The sequence below is a fragment of the Oculina patagonica genome, chromosome 7 (genome assembly GCF_052425735.1).
Source record: "Oculina patagonica isolate OP01 chromosome 7, crgOcupat, whole genome shotgun sequence".
NCBI lineage: Eukaryota > Metazoa > Cnidaria > Anthozoa > Scleractinia > Oculinidae > Oculina > Oculina patagonica.
This window is the reverse complement of record NC_135764.1, coordinates 20,053,447-20,077,636: the sequence shown is the minus strand read 5'-3', so window position 1 is coordinate 20,077,636 and position 24,190 is coordinate 20,053,447. Positions and strand designations below refer to the sequence as shown.

At 38.7% G+C, this 24,190-nt stretch overlaps 1 protein-coding gene across 8 annotated transcripts in view; it reads left to right on the top strand.

The window, feature by feature from the left end:
* The window catches only part of LOC144661120 (methyltransferase-like protein 27), a 73,188-nt gene extending 67,302 nt beyond the window's left edge, over positions 1-5,886 (top strand). For all 8 annotated transcript variants that reach the window (XM_078521830.1, XM_078521832.1, XM_078521831.1 and 5 more), the window contains 2 exons: positions 3,938-4,313; positions 5,298-5,886. In XM_078521830.1, coding sequence (XP_078377956.1) covers positions 3,938-4,313; positions 5,298-5,467 — 546 coding nt within the window. In that variant the 3' untranslated portion in view covers positions 5,468-5,886. The remainder of the gene's footprint in view (positions 1-3,937; positions 4,314-5,297) is intronic.
* Positions 5,887-24,190: the final 18,304 nt, after the last annotated feature.

The following is a 24,190-nucleotide window of genomic DNA, read 5'->3' as shown; positions in this document are numbered from 1 at the left end:
TTGATTTTTGCAGGGGCAAGTCTCGGCCGGGAAACTGGTTCGACGATATTTTAGTCTCGTCTTTTGTCGTCTTTGGTCGCTGTTCTGCACGCGTGCTTCACGAATTCGCTAGAACATTTCGTTTGGTCGCTAGATTGTGTACTTAGTAAAACTGTTTACTTTCGTTCCCGTACAAGAATCGCCTCTTCTGTCGTCTTTGGTCGCTGAACTGCGACCAAAACTGACCGTTGCTTGTGGTCAAATAGCAAATGTTCTGAGTTGTATAGCTCAGCGGCCATTGTGCCACTTGATCATGGCTTGTGATCAAATAACAAACTTTCCGAGTTATGTAGCTCGGCGGCTGTTGAGCCACTTGATCATTACTTGTGATCAGAACACGGCGTTATCGAGTGATGAGGCTCGCATTTGCGTTAAACATTTGCACGGTGTAGACGACATCAGAGCAGATGAAGCGATCGAATACAACCGAACCATTGTTCAGTCGAGTAAATGCGGCACCGGAAGCATTCTTTTGTATAACGTGACCAAATCACGTCGTGCACAGAGTTCTGTCCAGACTTCGATAAATGATACCCACAATAATTGCGGGCCCAAGAGAGGCCCGCAACCCTAATCTTGACAGTGACCAGCGGATTGCGTATTACGCGTGCGCGCCACGTTTATAAAGGCTATCTGCAAACCGGAAGTTGAAAATTTTGTTCTTCCACTAAGAACGATCGGAATGCAAAAAATGTCAATCACGACATTTGTCGTAAAACCGGAAGAGAAAAATCTTGTCTCCAAGAGCAATAAGAATGCGAAAAATCAACAATTTGTCACATTAGATCAAGGCTTCTGTCTTGCAGACATTACGTTTTGCAGACGTTGTTTTAAGGTGTTGCTTTTGAGCTTTTGAGAAGATCTGCTGTGATTGTATCACAGATAAACTACGGCAAAGCGAATGATTCCAACAACGGTTATTCTCGAGAAATTCCTTATAACACTGACAACAAAGCGAGTTTGCCGACGGAGGAAAATCACATCTCAATTCACACCGCGTGCTTGACTACACTTCGCAAAACTGTCAATCAAAAAAACGACTCTGATTGGTTCGCGCCAATAGGAAACGATAAAAAACATTCGTGACTTAAACGTGACGCGTTACTCCGACCTAGCCTGCGTTGCAGACGAACAAAACCAACCGGGGCTTTGTTCGTCTGCGACGGTTTCTGCGACGCAGGCTACTCCGACCTTACTCGGAATAATTTTCTTTTGTCCAGTGATTTAAAAACACTTCCCTCCCAGTACCTTCTCTTAACTGCATCGAGGCCCGCACTTTCTAACCTGTGGTTACCACTAGTTACACATAACACACATTCAAAGACAAGCAATTGTCATTCATTCTTGGAATTAATAGAGTTATTGTTCTCAGTTTATTCGCCATCAATGTTGTTAAATTATTCTTACAAACATTTCACCTTCCTCTTTTGTCCCATCACCAACAAATTGTACAAGAAAAAGGAGAAATCTCAGTCAACACCAAAAACTACCCCTCCTTTCAAGCCTTACTCGAACGCATTCCCCTAATCGCTGATTACTACTAGTAATAAGCTCAAATATGTATTCACAGACTATGTAAACAACGCCGAACGAGCCCGCCGGCTACGAAGCGGACGGACTAGAGATCGATAGAGATGTAAGAAGAAATGTAAGAAAACCGATTCGGATCAGCACAGGACTTCTTTATTAACACTCCAGGAACAAATAGCTCATCTATAGCCGAAATTTTTGACTGTCACAGGAATGAGAGCTCTTCAACGTTCGTCCAATTGTTCGATAACACTAACATGTATTTCAGTCTCTGTATACTAGCGAAACACAGGTAAATCCCTTCAATGTGACACTGAAATTCTCCTTTGAAACGCAGTGAACGTAGAATAAGTCGTTTTCCTCGAAAGCAGCAGCTTTTGAATCAAAACTAGTCCGGAAACACGCCATGGCGAACACTTCTTCTCACTTCGCGAGAGCTGAACAATACTGATTAGGTCACGCACGCAGTGATAATATAAGATGAAACGATATGCATCATGGGATATTATTTGAACGTCGTCTGGGCCCGCAAATAGATTTCGCCACATGACACTGATATATTTCGCCACATGACACACATTCTTGACAAGAAAAAAGGGGCGAGAAAGGCATAATGTGAGGCCGAGATTCTCGAAAGGCTCGAAAAATGATAGATTCCAAACATTTTTGCTTAAGTAAGTGAAAACAGATTGAAGGTATTCAAAAAATGGCCCAAAATTGAATTTATTAGTCGAAGATAATAACACCTTGATTCCCACTGCAAAATTATTCAGGCTGCCGAGAAATTTAAGCGGCGGATAGCGAATCACTATCGAATTATATAATTGCGAAGGATAGCACTTGTATGTTTGCTTCATTTAGGCACCGGAAAGATCGTCGGTTGCAAAAAATTCAGAATTCTTCCCGAATTTGACGGCACTGATCGCCGGTCATTCGATCTGTTTCGACACATGATAGATAGAGGGCGAAAATATTATGCTATTCAAACGCGTTTCTAATGGAATTGACGGCGGGTTTGATTTTAATAAAGCTGTTATTTATCCCCATTACTATTACAGACTGCAGCTACAGCTGCCGAGCTCGATCAGTGTATATTAAATAGTATTTGCCGCGACAATTGTGTGACGAAATTGACCTCTTAAAATATCCGGGTCAGGCAAGGGGACCGATCGGACGAGCGTTTCTTTGTGTAATTTTGTGGTGGCATAAATCTAAGGTTAGCTCTGTTGTGTTGGAAAATGTGCCACTAAGAACAGTGTAAACGTTTTGCATTTCTCATAAAAATAAATGTTTTCTTTCAGCAAATCCCGGCAGCAAATCGGGCCTTTATAATCCATTCAATAACTGAGAGTAAAACATTTTACACATTTATTGAATAATCGCTCTGTTTGACAAACCTTTTGTTTCAAACCACGGTTTGAGCTTTCTACGTTGCACAGGTAAGGCTTTCTCTCGAATTCCGAGCCAATCTGGCCATGGTTTTGTGAAACAATCGCTAAATATGCCTCCAAAGTGCCCGCCAACCATACATTGCTCTTACATGTACAGAGAGCGGTTTGTTTGTCCGAATTTTGACTCACACCGGGGGTCAAATTCTGTGACGTCATTAGTGCGCTTCGCTAATTGCAACATCATTAAATGTGTTAAGTGATATTTATAAGTGTTTTTGTAGCCTGTTGTGAAATTACTTCCGGTGGAAGCAGTAAACGTTAAACGTTTCTTCTGTTCAGAAGTAAATGCATCGATCACCATTAGAAAAATAACAGCAACTGTTTTGCTGGAAATGTAGTCGTTAGAAATGGCATGTGTAGCCGTAAGGTAAAGAATAACGCGAGGAGAAGCGGCTTTTGGTAATATCCAAACGAAAATTTACTTCTAGACTGTCCACAGCCTCTCGATTTTTCTCACCGCGCGCTCATCGATCGAAAAAACACGAAAAAATAGAGGGCTGTGGACAGTCTAATTTACTTCTCAATGTGGGTTAAGATTGCGTGACGAGACAAAAGGTAACTCTGTCGTGCGTAACCTAACCTGCGATCAGGCGTTATTTTTCTGCATTAAGCCCAGTAGAAATCTTTCTAACTCGAAAGGAAACAACTATTTCGATTAAACATGTTAAAGGCAAACGTCAAAGTTTACCATTTTTAACCAAGCCAAAGTATATGAGTCGCAAAGCACCCAGTCGTCGCGACTGACAAATACAGCATTTACTCCGCGAAAATAAAAAATGCTTGAACTGAAAGACGTTTGAATTCTTCCATGATATGTTCGAACAACAATGCCCAGGCTTCTACTCATACTAACCTCATGCAAAAAAAGTCGATATCTCGAAGAGATCTTTGATTTCTTTTTGTTTGATTTAATAAAGAGCATGCAAGAACCCAACTACAAAGTCCCACAACCATTTGCAAAACTCTTTGACGCTTCAGTGAGTAAGCTGTTTCCAGAAATCAAAAAGGGAAACTTTAAAGTTCTTGACGTTGCGGCTGGAACTGGACTCTTGGGACTGGAACTGAGCAAGCTGGGTTATGACAACATTGATGCCCTGGACATGTCACAAGAAATGCTGAATGAAGCTAAAAGAAAGGGCGTGTACAAAAAATTCATCTGCGCCGCCATCACTGACCAGCGGATACCCGACATCGAGACAGGACAGTACGATGCACTGACATGCAGCTCTGCATTAGGTACTGCGCATGTTCGACCCAGTGCTTTTGAGGAGATGATAAAAGTTGTTAAACCTGGTAAGAAAAATATTCTAACAATGATGCTTTCTACTTCAGTTATTATTCACGTACCACATGGTGTTTAACAGACTTAAAATTGGGTACAACCGCTTCAATTGACAAACAAAAGTTCAACAAACACACATAACTCTCGCAAATATGTAAAGGTATAAAAATGTCCAATTACCCAGTTAAATCTGAAGTACTAATTTCAACAACATTTGCGTTCAATCATGGATGAATATCAGTGAATAGACAAACAACTCACAAATTCACAACACACGTGTCGCTGCAACATATCCCCGCCACATTCCATGTTCCCGTGTGTGCAATGTACATACTTTGTAAAATTTTTAGTCATACAAAAAGTTTTTAATACATCGAGATCAATCATGCTACGCCCTCTCACTAGATAGAGTTGATGCTTTTGTAGCTCTATCGGAAACTGAAACGATTATGCTAAGGGAAGTAGCCATAACAAGTTTACTTGACAAGTACCCACCTTGTGTAGGGGTTGGGGGCTATGTAAGATACCACCGGTCTGATTAGCCAAATGGACAAAATTTATTGGCCTCAAAATTTGAGTTAAGACTTTCATAAATATTAGGTGTGCATGAAGCTTGCATTGCTGGAGAAATGGCACAAAGAGGTTTAAATATTTTTCTCAGTTTCTACTCCTGATAGAATGGGGGCTATACAAACAAGACATCTTTTAACATGAGGAAGGGGGTACAGGAAGACACCACCTGTCTTTTTGCAGAGTGGTGGGTCCTGTCTGAGTGCAATAGTTTTGACCAATTCCTTATTAAATGAGACAAATGTTGAAAACGTACATTCGCCAATAAAATACTTAACACTTAAGGTGTCTGGGCTTTGTGACATCATAACACTCTCCTTGGGCAACACCGTGTGAGTTGTAATTTCCCGCTGAGTTTCTTCACCGGTTGCGTCAAAATAACTCTTATTTAACTGACAAGTCATGCTGTTTTGTACATATCGCAGGTGGAGTGTTGTGCTTCAATATAAGCCTGGTGGAAGACAAGAATTATGAGGAAAAACGTAAAGAGCTGGAAGACGCAGGAAAATGGCGGCTCGCTCATAAGGAAAAGATTCCTTTTCTACGAGAAAAACATTTAGAGGAGTCGTATTTATACATTTATGAACGTAAATAAGTGAAAGCAAAGCTGGACTTAAGTGCTTGATCTCCAAAGAAGTGAACGATTAATTCATTCTATTCACGTGATTAGTAACATGTTTAGTAGTCGCAAGGTCCCACACTTCATACTGAGTATGCATTAATAATAACTGTCAGCTAACTAGTTCTGATGAATTACTATTGGTTTTCCCCCAAAACAACACGCTAATAGTTTATCAACTTAAAACAAAAGAATATGTGATTAAAATACGATTTTTTTTCGTTGTCTCCTGAGGTGAAGTTTCAATTGAGAAGATTTATCAAATACCCGAGACAGTATTTTAACACGTTTCCAAAGACTTCGAAGTCCTTCTCGGTGTTGGGAAATGTGATGAAACACTGTCTCTCATAGTTATATAATTTCTTCCAACATTAATTTCTCAAAGGAGAAATATTTTGTTATGCAGTTTGTGACACAATCGTCTCCCAGTTTTCGGTTTGGGAAAATTTCCTGCATCCGGGTATTATCACTTCATGGCTTCTGGTTACATGATTGTGAGGTTATCTAATTCTATCCCCTTTGCTTTGTATTTTATATAATAACAATATGCTCAGAAACTTCTGGAGTTCATTTGATTACGGTTTAACATTTGTTATGATTCTATGGTATGATCTTGTGGTATGTTCGACATTTGTCAATTCATTAGCGTTTTACAACTGACGAAGCTTCAAGTGTAAACTAACTCTTCCGGAACCCTAGGCCTGAACCGGGGGGAGAGAGAGAAAGTCGGCAGTTTCCTTTGACGACATAGCGGTTCTGGGAAACGGTGCAATTCTGTGTCAATCAAGCCGTTGCTAAAAAAGACGTCACCCAAAGTTTTGCATTTCTCACAAATATTTAGATATTAATGGCTGCATGCGTGTGAAATGCGAACAGTGGCGGTTTTGCGTTAAATGTTTCACGCCGCTTAGATTTTTTTTGCATTCTCAGCCAGATTTCTCACCTGAAGTTTCACGTCACTCAGAATGTTTCGGCGGCGTGGAATAACCACAGGTAGCCCAAGCTCCTAAAGGAGCCGTCAGCGAGGGTGCTAATGGGGGTACCCAATTGTCAGTTAACTACTAATTTTTAGGCCAATTGTCAGTTAACTACAATTTTTTTGGCCAATTGTCAGTTAACTACTAATTTTAGTTATCCATTAACTTTCATTTTCTTACAGCGAAAATTATTGCGCCATAACCCGAATTTTCTTCACTTTACCAAGTCAGTGATAAAAAATAAATTGACAGGCATGCATGACTCTCACGCACGTGCATTAGCCATTTTCATGGTTTCGATCTCACAAGTATATCTCTGAGAGAACTACACCTTTTGTATAATATTAGGAAAGGTTTTTCGACTATTTTTTCTTGAGCAATGGTTGTTGTATTTAATGCCAATTTTTCACGAGTATTCGCTTCAAGTTTGGTCTGTGTTTGGTACTGCTGGTTGGTATTGCGTCACAAAAGGCAAGATTTTTTCGTTTGTTTTAAGTTTTGGTTGGAGGGCCTGCTTCGATCCTGTTTTCAAAATTAACTACCGCTAGCGGTTCTTTGAACTCGGCTTTCTGGGTAACGTCTCTCGATAAGACAAGATTATTGAAAGTGCTTGATTTTTTCCTCAAATTTTGTTTTAAAGGAATTTGTTGTAAGCAGTCTCAAGGCCCCACCTTTGATAAAACATTTCTGAACTCCTGGTGGTTGACACGAGGAGCAATAATTATACTGAAATGTTTTAATGGGCTCGTAATGGGTGCGTATTTTTTTTTTTTTTTTTTTAATGCTTTATTGAATAAACAAACATAACATACAATACAAGTGATAAATAAAAACAAAAGAAAAAGAAAAACTATATACACGAAAGCAAAAAGCAAAAATAAGTACATTCAAATGCATTCAAAATGTAAACAATATAACATCGAAATAAACGAAATAAACGGAAAAACAAATAAATACTAGGCGCTATTAAAAAACTACATAGGTAAGTGGCATAAATTTAAAAAGAATTACGACTATAATTATTACTATATTATACTAGATTTCGGAGACGTTGGTAGTGGCAAAGATTGCTGGGATAAAGTTTTTCACGATAAAGCGGCTTGATAGTTTTGTTCTTAATTGCAATGTATCTTTCCGTCATTATGATTTCTCGAAACTGTAGTTTAAATAGTGAAAAATTTAAGGAATCTTCAACCAAGTTGCATTTGTAGATAAAATACTTTGCCACTAACAAAGCCAAGCTAAGCGATTGATGGTGTTTAAATGAGTTAACAGGTCCATATAAAAGAGCGGCGTCGGTTAAGTGAATATTTTCGTTGGTGGTTTTTGACCACCAATCAAGAAATACGTTCCAGAATAAGGTTGCGTGAGAACATTTTACAAGCATGTGCTCGGTTGTATGTCTTCCTTTTTTACATAAATGGCATAAATCATCAGATGCAAGGTTTGCCTTTTTAAGTTTGTCTTTCGTATATAGAATATTGTGATTAATCTTAAATTGGAACATTATTAACTTTGTATTCTTAGTTGTAGAAAAAGGCCAGTTGTATATTGTTTGCATATCAGAGTCGACCAATCCGTAGCTGATTATTCGATTTTAATAAATTGGTGGTTGGAATTTATTTTCAACAATTATATTATGCAGAGCAGCATTGGAAAGATTTTCGTCAGTGTCATTCCAGCTTTGGTGTCGTGATTGTCCCTGATTTTGGATTGGCGGAATTTTCCATTTACTTTTGATTGCGCTAAGAAGTCCGTAATATTTAGTGAAATTTGTCCTTAGGTTAAATTGATTGATTAATTGGTGATACGATAGAAATTTTTCTCTGGTATCAGCCAAGAGGTGTTTAACGTTTTGAACACCTGCCTCGTACCACGACTTGTAAAAAACCGGCTTTGTTGCAATTTTTATGTCGGAGTTATTCCAAATTGTGATATCGTACGGATCCATTTTGTCTTGATCGGTTTCGAATTTGATTTTTTTTATCATTTCCCAACAATTGAGAATTTCTGTATAAAAAGAAGGGGTGTTATTTAGTGTACGTTCATTGGTTTTGTAATTGCAAGATAGTAGAAACTTTAAACCACCTAAGTGTTCTGTCGAGTAATTTGGGATGATTTTCCACGGCGCGTCAACGTTGGTACTAAATCTTCTCACCCACGAAGCTTTCAGGGCTTTATTCATAGACTCGAACTCTGTCATTTTTAAACCGCCATTGCTTTTGTCTCCGATTAAAGTGTTCTTTTTTATCTTATGTGGTTTGTTATCCCATATAAAGTCGAATGTTACCTTATCGACCTTTTTAGAGAAGTTTTCAGGCAACGTTAGAACCGAAGCGTTGTAGATTAACTTAGACAATCCCAATGTTTTGACAATGTTAATTTTCCCAAGCAAGGTTAGTTTTCTTCTTCGTAATGGGTGCGTATGTCAAGCACAAGTTTATATACGTATGATGGATGATGGCACCGCCATTTTAGTGCCCATGACAGTTCCGTGTGTTTCCAGGTAACAACTTTAAGAGTCAAATGCACCAAGTGCAAACTTTTCCGTTTGTCGTTTGTTTCCATGAATTCAAATCGATCAAATGTTTACAAGCTATGTCCATTGAATTGTTCTTTGCCATGGATGTCAAACGGTACGCGACCTCTGTGTCATTCGATTGCCAATCCTTTGTCACCATCTCGATAAAAACTCAGAATATCTTTGACCACGCCCCACTCGACGCCATCACGGAGATCAACATGTGCCTGGTACGACCCTGGTATCGACCTGGTACCTTTTGCGTATGATATTAGTTAATATGTCACCTGGTAACGCAGCAGGACAGGTAAATGTCACGAAAAAGCTTTGCTATTAAGAAAAACTTGGTTGTTTTTATTAACAACAACAATCGCATTCAGTAAAATTAATGGAATATCAATTAACAGTTAACGTTCCATTTATCAGTTAACTGCTAATTTTTTGGCCAAATATCAGTTAACTACTATTTTTTTGGCCAATTGTCAGTTAACTGTTAACCCCATTAGCATCCTCGTCAACATATAGACCACATATGACATTGCGTAATAACGTTATTTGAGTGGGTTTTAGGTTTGCTGGTTTCCTCTCCATATATAGAATTATATATGCACGATCAAGACCAAAACATGCGAACTAAACAGGGAACTATGTCAAGCTATTCACCATTCCCTTAGAAACCATTCGTTAGCTACTGCGCAGTTTCGGTTGCCCGACACCGCTATGACCATTTTTTGAATCGAGTCCCCCCCCCCCCCCCCGGCCTGAACCTATACTGATAACCAGAATTAAGTATGAAGTCTCAGCGAAATAAACTATACGTCTTGTTTTCGTGAAAAGTAGTGCCTTTGTTTAAAAAAACAATGAAATAAAATAATAAAAAATAAAAATATTTACAGCAGGTTGTGGCTAGAAAAGCAGGAGAAACTGGGTGCAGTATCTGACTGATTGGTGGTTTCACTTCAACCATCACAGAAATATACGCGTGTTCACACGAGCAATATATAAACATAAAACACAAATTTTAAAGCTAAGTCCTAAGGAAATTATGATCAGCCTTGTATAACAAGGGTCCAACATGCTGGAGGAGACCTGGTGACGGCAGCACCACTGATACGTGTCGTGACGTGCTTGTGCTTGTTCCCACTGGTAAAATAAGGAAAACAAGAACATTGAGAAGCTTGAGAAGCTTAAAATCGGGCGCTTTGCCTTGAAAGGCAGGGTTCAGTACAGCAGAAACCACGAAGCAGTTACTTAAGTAGCACTCAGTCCGACTGTGTTTGTGTAAGTCACAGGGCTTGCATGAGCTGTATTAGTGTGCATAATATAATATCTAGAACGTTATCGAGATTGCATTATTACTTAATGACATGATGGTTTCAATTTATAAATGTATCTCACACAATACAAATAAACGATTGAAGTAGACGACTAGACAATGTAAAGTTTTAAGACTTAGCAAAGTGCAGTGTATTGGTAATACTGTAAGGTGCGGTTTCACCTGAAGGTCGTGTGCTTTTCGGTATTTTCCAGGCATTGCACTTTGATGGGACAGTACTACAACTGTTTACCGGGGAACTACTATTGTCAAGAAAATGATCACAACTTGTTGATGAATGATTGAACATTTGTTTCATACCATTACTGTAATAGCAATTGATGAAGGCTTTTAGTCCTGAACCAAAGAATAAGGACTGGGAAATACTGAAACCCATTATCAGCCACCTTAAACGGAAATATCTTGTTGGTGTTTCAAGGAATCCAAGGAAACTTCACTCATCCCATGTATCTATGTATTGCGGTATTTTGTAATTTTTTGAGTGATTTTTGGGGATGTTTGGCAGGTGATAGTTTTTTTAAAAGATTTTTTTTAAAAGTAAAATTTAGACAACTAAGAAATATTGAAAATTTAATGTGAATTTAACATTGGAATTGAAGTTAGAAATTGGCAGACGGACACCAAACAGTCCCGTGACATCCTGGAGTGTTTTTGCATGGGGGTCAACTGTGTGATGATGTTTCCATTTTTTTCTTCAATCCCCACTGATAAAGAACTGTTGTTGGTGTTATGTTGGTGTTATCACATGTCAAGCCTTTAACAAGGTATGAAAGAACACAAGGATTTAAATTATTCTGGTGCTCAATTTTTGCGTAACTAAAATTAATGTTACTCAAATTCCTGATGGATTCTGTCTTAAACTGTTACGAGCTTAGTATTTCCAAATTATTGCATGTCAATGTAAGGCAAGACAAGACATGCCTTGGTTCTTATGTAATTCTCTTAAAAACACATAAGATATTGACTATAATTTTGTCTGTGCTATGGCAATTCACAGTGGGGTGGTCTTGATGTGTCTTTAACTTGTAGACTGGACTGGACTAGTAAAACGCGGACTAGTAAAACGCGGACTTGTAAAACGCCTCTAGACACTTCGAATTCCTTGGCCACAATCATCTTACGGCTCTCTTCAATACATAATGTCTCAAAAAAACAGTAACCTCAGAAAGAAGTCAGAAGCAAATAAGGTCGAAAGACCGAATTTGAACATATAACGGCAAATGTTCTAATGTCACGAACGTAGGAGTCGTGTAGGCCCGTCACCTTTATTTACCACATACTGCCCCCAAATTAAAACAGTACCCTCAGAAAGAAGTCAGAAGCAAATAAGGTCGAAAGACCGAATTTAAACATTTAACGGCAAATATTCTAATGTCACGAACGTAGGAGTCGTGTAGGCCCGTCACCTTTATTTACGATTGACTGTTGATTTCTGGACGGGCCCCGTTCTACCTCGTGCGAGCAATACAAACGACTGCACTCAACAGACGTCAAGTAGTGGAAAGAAAGAAACATATGCACACAACTCATAGCATCAATCCCGTTGTTTTAGTAGGGGTTTGCAGAACGAACATGTGCTATACTGCAAAAACATCTCCACGCTAAAACAGACCATAGAGTGCTCAAAAAAGCTAGAAATATGCTGTCGAAGAAACACACAAGAGCTTCAAACACAAATTGTTTCGCTCGCTAAACCGTTTAGTTTTATCCGATTTACAAGCGCTTGTTTTACAAGTCCGCGTTCTACAAGTCCGTGCTTAACAAGCCCTCGTTTTACAAGTCCGCGTTTTACAAGTCCGCGTTTTACTAGTCCTCGTTTTACAAGTCCGCGTTTTACTAGTCCGCGTTTTACTAGTCCGCCTTTTACAAGCCCGCGTTTTACCTGAGTCCGCGTTTTACTAGTCCGCGTTTTACTAGTCCGCGTTATACTAGTCCGCGTTTTACTAGTCCGCGTTTTACTAGTCCAGTCCAGTCCTCGAAATACAGTATGCCAAAACTCCCCGCCCTCTAAAGATAAGTCCTTGACGGTTCTTGTCGTTTTTCGGTGCCTATTCATCTTCGGCATCTTTCTCATCCACCTCTCGTTCTGTCCTGTGTCTGTCATCACACGAAAGAAAAGCTGATTCTCAAAAAAATCTGCCACAAAAGGAAATTGACAAAAACAATATGAAAACCATATATCGAAAGTTTCTTTTTCTAAAATTTTATCATACGTCTTAATTCAGAGCTACAAAGAAGTTCCTCCTTTTGAGTTATTGATACTGTTCTTACAGTACCTCTTTCCACTAGCGAAATTTTACAAAATTCCTTCGCGGCGAAAAGGTAGCGCGAATCCAGAACAGACTCCAATCGAGAGTGGGTTAATTCTAGATTACTATTAATTAACTATTACAACATTCATTTTTAAAATAGTTTCCCAAGCCGACTAAGCTAACTAAACGTCGAGTGTATCTTTCAGTAAACAAAACATGCCGTTATGACGCCGGAAATCCAGCTCACGCATACTATACCCCGTGACTCACGCAAACCTCCGACTTACGTGCTACTACAGTCATTCCTTTCTAAACATTTTTTTTTTTTTGACCACCACCGTACCTTTCTACCCAAAAAACTCATGAAACCGCCCGGTTTTAACCTGTTTTAACCTTTCAAAAATTAGAGCGTTCGAAACTAAATAAGATCCGTAATCACAAACAACATACAGCAGGAGCATACAGCCGTTTACCAGCACTCTTTAAAACTCCTGAAACCCTTCAAAATCAGGCAAAATAAATCTTTGAAATAACCTTTATCAATGTTTCTTATTTTTTATTCAGTTCTATAAAATGCCTTTCATACACTACTGTCAAACAAAAATTTCAATTTCCTCAAAGTTTCAAGACAAAAGAATAACAAATATTTCGTGCACAATGTAATTTGATTAAGCCAATATTATCACGTCTAAAAATACTTCAAGCAATTCAGTGAAAACCCGTTTTTTTTTTCGTATCAACGAAAACCACTTTCGAATAATCAATACATGAAAATAACAATAAGATCAAAAGGAAGAAAGGAACCTTTCTAATTATTTGAAGACTTTCAAAGCCGTGATATTATGCATCCAATCCGCGATAAAATTTAATTACTACAAAATCCAAGTTCTCATTTTGAATTCCATTTTTTTCAGTTGATACCTTTATCCAACTTGTGAAAAATTCCATTAAAGTTCCTATTAATACTGTACATTCCCAATGTTTTGCTCAGGTCTTCAGAAGCGTCTTACTAACCAAATCAAAAATAATTCCAAAACATGCTGTACAAACATTCTACTCTTTGTGACAAACGACTTGACGACCAATTGTTCAGAAATGAAAATCGACACAGTTCTTGCTAAATAAAAAAAAGGTTTACGGCGGAGTCAGGCTCAAAAAATATACCGCAAGATCACACCCCCATTCATAGTCAGAAACCAGCAAACCATCTAGTTTGCTAAAAAAACACTGCGTGACATCAATGACGTTACCTTTTTCATTTACAAAAATAACTTTAACTTGTCAAAGTAAGTGCAATTTCACAATGGTGAATATCAGTACAGTATGGGGCCCAGTTCTCGGCCGGGTCCAGTTCTCGGCCACTTTGTGTTTAACGCGTTTTTTCACACTCCAGTTGAATCAAAAGAAAAAGGTATTTCCTTCAAACGATAGACTGATTCATGTGCTTTAAGTATCTTGAGTTTGATCGTTCAATTCGATATAGAAAGCTCACACGTCGAGTTTACGCGGAGGTAGGTGAATTTGCATTCCCGAAAAATTTGTTTGTTTACGGCTCCAAATTCATGGATGTAGTTAAATTCGTATTTTATCCAAAAGCCCCCACCATACGAGCTAATTTTTGGCATGTGAAACGTAGAATAATTCAGCTTTCTGCTTTAGTTAACTTTTCGTTGAACCGTTGTATTTTTTGGTCTTAATTTACTTCGAAATTTTTTCTTGCGACGTTTGCGTATTTGCCAGTTCTCGGCTAGGGCTTTCCACAAGTTGCTCGGCAACTTTTTGGCAACATTTCAGGATTCGAGCAACTTTTTCCCCTTCGAGCAACTTTTTTTCCTCTCGAGCAACTTGTTGCATTTTGGGCAATTTCCAGACCGAAGATCTCCGAAGGTTATCCGAGTGTTGTTCAAAGGCAATACGAACGTTTCCGAAGATTTACAAAGTTTGCCGAAGACTTCCGAGGAACATCTGAAGACGTTTCAACTTTCTGCTCTTTCTGGATTAAAACATTACAAAACTCGTCAGCAAACATGACGTCATCGATATCTTCACGATTTTTCTCAGTTAAAGAAATCCTTGTTATTTAACAAATTTTCCCCTTAATATGTTATTAAGATACTTCTTTTGCTGTAAAATTGCATGAAACTGCTTAGAAATCTTACCCTCAAAGGGAAATTAGCATATATTTAGAGAAATTATCTTGATTAGAAGCAGCGTTTTGGATTTTTTGGAGCAACTTTCGAGCAACTTTTGTTATCAGAAGCAACTTTTTTGGATTTTTGGAGCAACTTTTGAGCAACTTTTTGAGAAATTACGGGCAACTTTTTGGGAAATCTCGAGCAACTTGTGGAAAGCCCTATTCTCGGCCACCCTGCTCGCTATCACAGCTTAGCGCTTGGTTTTTAATATAATTTCATCTGCTGCTGCCAGAATGAAAGAAATAAATGTTTTAAAAATAAAGTTCAATCTTATCTCTAAGTTTTGAGCTGACTCTTGTCTTGTCTATTATTTCTACAACACCTAAATCTTTCAAGACCTTTTCACTGCAAAATAAACCATCTAAATGCACGGGTCACACAATGCGGTTTTGCCAGAACCTGCACATAGGCAACTAGGCGCGTTAAAATCCTTCTTTTCTAAAGTAAAACAAAGCATCATAAAAATAATTTGGGATCGATATAGTATAAATAGGTTTACAGAGTGATTTTATGACTGTGAAAATTAATTGAGCATTTTTTTACAGATAATTACGCACAAGCTTTTTAGTGGCCGAGAACTGGGCCAAGGTGGCCGAGAACTGGGCCCACAAATGGAGCTTTTATTTTTATTATTGCTCGGGCAAATTAATTTTTGACCGGTCGATAGCTTTACACCAAAAAGCTGAATAATGTAGCTAGCTCTGGGAGAAATTTCAAGTTCCTGCGGTTCTTCTGAGGTAAGAAATACAAGTTTACGTCAAAAGTGGCCGAGAACTGGGCCCCATACTGTACTTTGCCCCGTAAGCTTTTTTCTCTGTCCTTCCGCCGAAGCAAAAAAACACAACCTGATTACACATTAACCCAAAAGTCGACCAAGTGTGCCTGCAACGATTTCCTGTCAAAACTAAAATGAAAACCATTGCGGTATGCGTCACCCGTAGCGGTTTTGTAGCAACCCCAAGCTATCCCCGTCTTTTTGGCCGCGCCAGGAGACTACGCTCTAGGACGACCAAAGGGTAAACTATAAATCGGCCACGCCCGATTAATAAGCACATGGACGAGAAAAAGAATACGTGCTTATTGACTGAGTGGGAAGGCCGGATGGGAAAATGTACAGACAGAGCGCAGGGAGGTCCGTGCAAAATGACCGAAAGCCAAATATTTTCCAGTCCGGCCCGACGAAAGGAAATGTCTTGGGACAAAGAAAAGATCTGAGTCCTCAACGGGAATCGAACCTCATGGCCGTCGGGAACTCAGAATATTTCTTTGTCCCATGCTCGTGTCATTGTTGAAAAATTAATCTTCATTATTTATCAAACTTCGGTAGTTTTTTGACATTCTTTGTCTTTTCTATTCTTTGAACGCACGATTTTGGAGTTTAAATATTAAAAAATTAAAAAATATCTTTGTTTACTGCTATAAATTTCGCTGAAAACTCAGCCTCGTCAGGCATGTTCCGCCATGATGGCGGAACATGCCTGACGAGGCTGAGTTTTCAGCGAAATTTATAGCAGTAAACAAAGATATTTTTTAATTTTTTAATATTTAAACTCCAAAATCGTGCGTTCAAAGAATAGAAAAGACAAAGAATGTCAAAAAACTACCGAAGTTTATCTAATTCTTTTATCGCTTCGACGAAAGAACTTTCTGAAGCATTATTTATCACCGAGCTTAAAATTTACCATCTTCATTATTTACTACACATTTGATGATTTCGACATTGCTGATCCTAGCAGTATGCAGGACGCGTGTCACATATCAACCTAGTAAATGGCCCAGCTCGAGCTCACCACGAGTCTCTCGTAGCTCAGTTGGTTAGAGCGCCCAACCGGTATCTGGGAGGCCATGGGTTCGATTCCCGTCGGGAACTCAGAATTTTTCTTTGTCCCATGCTCGTGTCATTGTTGAAAAATTAATCCTCATTATTTATCACCGAGCTTTAAAAAATTTACCATCTTTACTATTTGCTTACGTTTTAATTCACTTCGTTCAAACGAACGTAAATTATTTGTCACTAAAATATCCGCAAAACAGGCACAACCAATGATGGGTGGATCGCATGCGGACCCTAACGAGCTGTTTTATTGACACATCAATAATAATAAGATTACAGCAGCGCACAAGACCAACATGCACCACAGCCGAACACGTAAACCCCCAAAACCCGCTATGCAACAACAACAACAACAAGCTTTATTTGCATGACTACGTACAAGTTTGGTAGTATTGCGAAAGCTACTTGAATTTAATTACATATAATTTCATTAACTAGGATATTAGTTAAGTTGGAAATAACATAAAAAGAAAAAATAAATTAAAAAAAAAATCTAAGAAGAAAAAAATAATATCATTAACTATCGAGTGGTGATCATTGTAACGAGATTGTCTCTCAATTCAAAGCATGCTGAGATAAATGAGATCAGCTTAATGTTTAAAATAGTCAGTGGAATTCATAGTGTGATAATAGGGTTTCGCGTGGTAGTAATCGTAGTAATGGAAGTTTGGATTCTATTTTAGAGAGGAATATGTCCATCTGAGTATAAGCTGGGCAATCTAACAAAAAGTGAGTTTCATCTTCAATTTGTTAATGCAGAAGTTGCATATTCTTTCATGCGAGGTGTATTGTCGTATCTACCTGTTTCTTCTAGTTTGTGACAGCTTATTCTCAGTTTGACCAATGTTTTCCTTAAAGGGTTCTTTCTTGCTAAATCTAAGTAGGTAGAAGGGCTATAATTTGTTTTAATAGTGCTATAAAAATTAAGTTTTTGCGAGTTTTGTAAGGTCTGTTCCAATGTGAAATATACTTCTGTTCTTATTGATATGCGGAATTTACTATTATTTAATGAACTATAGTTAATTAAGTCATAATATAGTTTTTTATTTTCTACTCTAGAGTAAAAACTATTTTTTCCGTTATCATAAGATCATCGATATTTTTAAGGCCTGTCTGACTATAGAGTTTTATCCTTTTGGTGTAAGTAACTTAGATAACTTAGTATCTTCTTATTTATATCATGACGAGGGTTACCAAGTTCGGCTCTCGCATTATGTCTTTTATTACTTCTAAGTATCGTTTACAAAACTGTAAGTGAGTTTTTCAATCGGGGAAAGGTCCACGATTTAAAGTCTATTTCACAAAGCACCCCAAACTTCACTGTTGTAGGTTAATGGGAAACATTAGGGACCATTTACCCCTGACCAATGCTATGGCGCACTTTTTAGGGGTTTAAGGCTTATATGAATAGAGAGTAATAATATTACAATAATGAAAAAGATAAACTACGGGCTTGACGCCTATTATCCTGATACATACATGTATTCCATCTCCTCAAGAAAAAACTATGAACCTAACGTCTAAATAATTAGTTACATATGCATTTTATTGGAACACTCCAATTATAGAATAAACATGCACACCATTTCGTCAAGATTGACTATGAACAAAAGGCCTAAATATTTCGTTACAGCTAACCGGTTACATTCCGGTTCCAATACATACATGTCTTTTGCCTCATCAGTCTTCCAGCGTCCATGAAGTTTCAGCAGCCTTTCCGAAACAACATGAGAAACATCCTTACTGACAACGGAAGTGGCACCGCCAGCACGCAAACTATGTAGACCATACCTCTCGGGATCAAAGCATAGATCTTCTAAAGTATTGTAGCTTTTTTTTTCTTCTTTTTTTTTTTTTATTTTTTTTTTTTTTTTAATTTTTTTATAATCAATATTTATTTTTTATTTTGGTTTTTTTTTTGTTTCTGTAAAAATCAAGAAAAAGAAAAAAAAAGATAAAAAAAAAAAAAAGAGGGAAAAAAAAAAAATATAAGGGAAAGGGAAAAAAAACGAAATATAAATTTTAACTCCGGCCTCGTATAAACGCCGGCCTCGTATAAACGCCGGGTCAAAATTGCTATTTTTAAATAATCGCCGGGGGCGTTTGTTCGAGGTCCCGGCGTTTATTTGAGGTCAAGCTAACAAGTAAATATATCCTATTGAATGGCACTGCTATGTTATACTAGTACGGTATGCTACTTTGGAAATTTCAATCACGTTCAAAGGAAAAGTCCGGCGTAACATAGCTAGGATGGACGCTGTACAGCAAAATAAAACCTAGCAGTGTTCGCGTTCCTGTCTTCATGACTGACACATTTCATTTCTTGTTTTTGTGCTTACAGTCGTTGAAATCTCGAGGATCCCTCTAACATTTGTTTATAAGTTGGAGGAGGTCGTTTAAAAATGGTGAGGACGTTGGCGATATTGCCGTTTATGAACTAAAAACTTTGTAAGCATAACCGTTACTTGCATGCTCCTTTATTGGTCATATACCGTTATGTTCTGTTTGTCACAAACCTTGATTGCAACATAAACATGTTCAATCCACAATAATGTACCTTTGGGTAATTATCAACTTTGGATACCCAGGGACAGTTTTTCGGCAGAACGAAGAAACAAATCGCCCCGCCTTGATAAACTGCCCCTTGGTCTCGGAGATCTGTAAAAATTGATCAATCTAAAAAATTGACAGAAAATTGCAGTCCGTTAATAAACGCCAGGCCCCGATTAAACGCCGGCTTCAAATAGACGCCCGGTCTACCAAGCCAAGTTTGAAATAAACGCCGGGGGCGTTTAATTGAGAAAATACGGTATCTTTAAAGGGACAAATGTCAAACAGGATAGGCTTATATGCCTGCAGAGATGTAAATTATAGCCACAAGCCGAATTTTCACAAATTCTTCTGTATTGCTGACTTGCTTTGATTTCAGCATTGATTCTTAGCTTACTTCACGATTACAACAAAGCCAGTGAGGTACTTGTTTATGTCTTAGACGGGGTATCAAAAATTGGCATTCTGTCTTAAACAGGATAGGAAAATCAGAGGTTTGTGTCTTAAACAGGCTCAGGGTTTAGGAGGCCGGGCGCACCTCCCTACCTGAGATTATGTCAAGTACCCCCCCCCCCCCTCGGGCCTTCCCTGTACAAATATTCCCGGCCTGACCAATCGATGAAACCGATAATCGATGATAATCGATACCAATCGATTATAATCGATGCCAATTAATCGATTGATATTGGAAATCGATGACCAATCGATGACGGAAAATTTTGTGACTTTTAATTTCATCGGTTTTCATCAACTGTCATCGATTTTCATCGATTATCATCGATTACCATCGATTTTCATCGATCGTTTTTTATTTGGTTTGATTCAATATGGGTGTTATTACATCAACTCAGTGGCTCTTAAAAGCGATCAATACCTCATTTATTCATTTTCGTGATATACTGTTATGTCTGTTATGCAGCAAAAACAGCGTTATTAAGAAAAGGGGCAAGGTTTACACTGGCGTATACTTGAAAAGATGGTAGCCTTTGACTACGCACTTAATAACAAGTGTAACGTCCGTTGCTTTATCCCCGGCTTAATCCGCTTCTTCAGACATTGTGCGCTCAGCTCACGATCAATCGTTTATAGGATTGCGAAAATCTCAGTTCCGGATATCCTGTAGAATTATCCTGGGGATGCCCAAGTACGCCGCAAGATATCGATAACAATCGATGAAAATCGATAGCAATCGATGAAAATCGATAGCAGTCGATGACAATCGATGGAATTAAGGAAATTTTATTTGTGACTATCAATTAGGTCATCGATTGGCCGATGCCAATCGATATCAATTAACTAATCATCATCGATTGATATCGATTGATTGATTGATTTCCGATCATCGATTTTCATCGATTGGTCAGGCCGGGAAATATTTTAACGAACTCATCGTGAAAAGTTAGGTGGCTGCGCTGAATATCAGCTAATAGGCCATTTCCGAGTTACCGTTTGCCTCTGTTTCACAAAGGAGTCTACGTGCGAAACCATTCAAATGAAAATGAGCCTAATTTGCAAGAAAATGGATCTGTAGGTGAAACTCATTTTCATACGAATGGTTTCGCACGTAGACTCGTTTTGAAACAGAGGCAAACGGTAACTCGGAAATGGCCTATTGGTTAAAACGAAAAAACCCCGCAAAGTCTAAAGTACATATAGCTGCAGTGCGTAAGTCTTTCGATGATGCTCCTTCAGCGCCATATCTGTCGATAATGCCCCTGATGATGTCAGCATCAACGGGCTTCTTCTTGCTAACAGCTGGATGGCTTCTAGTCCTCTTGGTGCACTCGATCAAGTTCCTGTAACAGGGGTTGGCCAAAGGATTAGGGCTGTCGTTAGGACAGGGACCGCGCAGGAAGAATTTGAGTGGGGGGGGGGGGGGCTAAAAGTCGAACGCAGAAGCGTGAACGGGGGGGGGGGTCCTGGGGCATGCCCCTCCGGGAAAAAATTTAGATTACAATTTCCCTTAGATACCGGAAAATACGCTTAATTTTTTTTTGTAAAAGTATTGCTTAAAACGACAAAACGTTGCAATTGGGAGACGTTGCTCGACAAAACTTTCGATATAACCATTCACTGACTTGCATCAAGCTGAGGAAGGAACTTTTCTCATCATATTGAAGTCATTCAACTGAGATGTTACCAGAACGAATGAAAACAGAAAAGACAATTTTACTTTCATTGTTAGAAAATGAATTACCTTTAGCATGAGCTCGAAAACAAACCGTACTGTCTTTAACCATTTGTTCGGATCGAAACTGACCAATGATGAAACAGGCCTTTTTTAATGAGAAGTCCACTCGCCCTTAAAAAGCCATTAACAAATAAAGAGTATGATCCTGTAGTACTGTAGCCTAACATTTTTCGACTATAACTGAAAACCTTTAAGACAATTGTCCGCATTTACTTGTTTTTTATGTATCCAAGTTGAAGGTGAGTCTATTTTGGCAATATTATTTGCCGTTACTTTCCTCCCTTACAAACTAAATCAATAATATGGCTTCCAGAAACGATTTTTTTTCAGTAATTTTTCGTTTGTTTTTAACTTAATTATAATTTTTTTCTTGACACTGAAAAAAGTGGGGGGCTAAAGCCCCCCTAGCCCCTCCCTCTCCGCGGTCCCTGTAGGAACGAAATAATGCAACCACTTAAGCGCAGCATGTACCAACGCCATTGAGGCTGGAGACTTTAACTGTTGATCTAAAGTAAATAAATAAAGGGCGACCACGGGAGCACAAAAAGGTATCTGGAGAGGAATCTGCATAGCTTTACACCATACAAAAAACTTCTGAATTTTATTAATGTACTTCTTCGCAGTAGAATCAGCCCTGGAAATAAGCAAACGACTAAATAATGAATAAGGATCCAGTCTTAAACCAGAAGGGAGTAACTTCAATCTTTTACTTGAAATTACAATCTGCAAAATAAAATTTAAAAAAAAATTCCTAACAAAATAAACGGGTAAACAATTCATGTACCTGTGCAATATCAACAACTTCTTCCTCAAACACCTCTCTGCTTTCCACCGGATTGTGGTTGGAGTATGAGTTGCATATGGAGTTGCATATGGCTTGTATGAGCTGTAGAAATAACCGGGAGTAAAGCCGGTTCCACGGTAGACCTGTTTGGTGCCCGCCCAACTACGGTTGCAATCTCTTGCCCAGTGGCCGAGCTGGAAACATCTGAAGCCTCTGCTAGCCTCTCTACCGCCTGTCAACAAATAAAATATATGTCATTAAAGATGTGAATATTGTTCATCGTGGTGTAAGATAGGAATGAACGTTTATTAAGACTAGCAGTATTGCAGTCGAAAAATCGCGATCAACATCTCAAAGCGATTCTATCGTGAGACAAACGAATAAACGTTCATCCCTATCTTACACCACGATGAACAATATTCACATCTTTAATGACATTGAACTGAAATATGGGCGCACAGCTCTAAAGTTGATTCGTCGCCACGAGCGTTGTTCACGTAAGCTCGCACGTTTCAGCAACCGTCTCACCTTTCTTACAAAACTATTAGTCGGAATAATAATGAGGATCGAAATGCACCAATAGCAGCCAACCAACGGGCATAAATAGCGACGAGTAAACAATCGACCTCATCGCCTGATGAAGACTAGCAGTATTGCAGTCGAAACGTAGCGATCAACATCTCAAAGCGATTCTATCGTGAGACAATAAAACATAAGCAGTATCAGACAGGGATAAATCGACAAAATACGCATACAAATCTGAAAAAGGGAGGGGAGGGGATGGGCTATGGCCGTACAGGATAACGAAACGAAATCGAGACACAACAATGAGGTTGCAAGCGAGAGAGAGCGAGTGAAACTGACACTTGAGTTTAAATAATCTGTAACGAACAATCACAACCTCCTAATAAGTGTGAAACAAAAGGAATGCAAAGAAGAACGCAAAGCTCAAATACCGGTGTAAAATATATTTACGTTCTAATTCACTTCGTTAAAACGAACGTAAATTATTTACCACTTAAATATCCGCAAAACAAGCACAACGAGTGATGGGTGGATCGCATGCGAACCCTACCGAGCTAGAGAACAAACAAAGTATCCCAACTAAAATATATATTAATAACAAGCGATACTGAAAGACACAAAATACAAAGATAACGAAATCTCACCACGAAAAATCTGCAGATTGGTCGAGGTTGACGGGCCCTTGAACCTTTTCTCATTACCACGTCGACCTTCAGCAGTCTGCTTTCTTTTACGGCTTGCCGCCTCCTTAGCCTTCTTCAAGCGCTTCTCGTCCTCGGAGCCAGAGGCTAACTCTTCCTGTTGGTTACCTTAAAACTTCAACTGTGTAACTTCTTTATCTAACTTCGACTTGGATTCAAGCTCCTTCCCTTTCTCTTCCAATTTAACTTCGAGATATGATTTACTATTTACTACACACCTGATGATTTCGACATTCTTATCCTAGCAGTATGTAGGACGCGTGTCACATATCAACCTAGTAAATGGCCCAGCTCACAACAAGTCTCTCGCAGCTCAGTTGGTTAGAGCGTCCAACCGGTATCTGGGAGGCCATGGGTTCGATTCCCGTCGGGGACTCAAAATTTTTCTTTGTCTCATGCTCGCGTCATTGTTGAAAAATGAATCTTCATTATTTTATCACCGAGGTTATAATTTACCATCTTTATTATTTACTGCAAGCTTGATGATTTCGACATTGCTGATCCTAGCAGTATGCAGGACGCGTGTCACATATCAACCTAGTAAATGGCCCAGCTCACCACGAGTCTCTCGTAGCTCAGTTGGTTATAGCGCCCAATCGGTATCTGGCGGACCATGGGTTCGATTCCCGTCGGGGACTCAGAATTTTTCTTTGTCCCATACTCGTGTCATTGTTGAAAAATTAATCTTCATTATTTATCACCGAGGTTATAATTTACCATCTTTATTATTTACTGCAAGATTGATGATTTCGACATTGCTGATCCTAGCAGTATGCAGGACGCGTGTCACATATCAACCTAGTAAATGGCCCAGCTCACCACGAGTCTCTCGT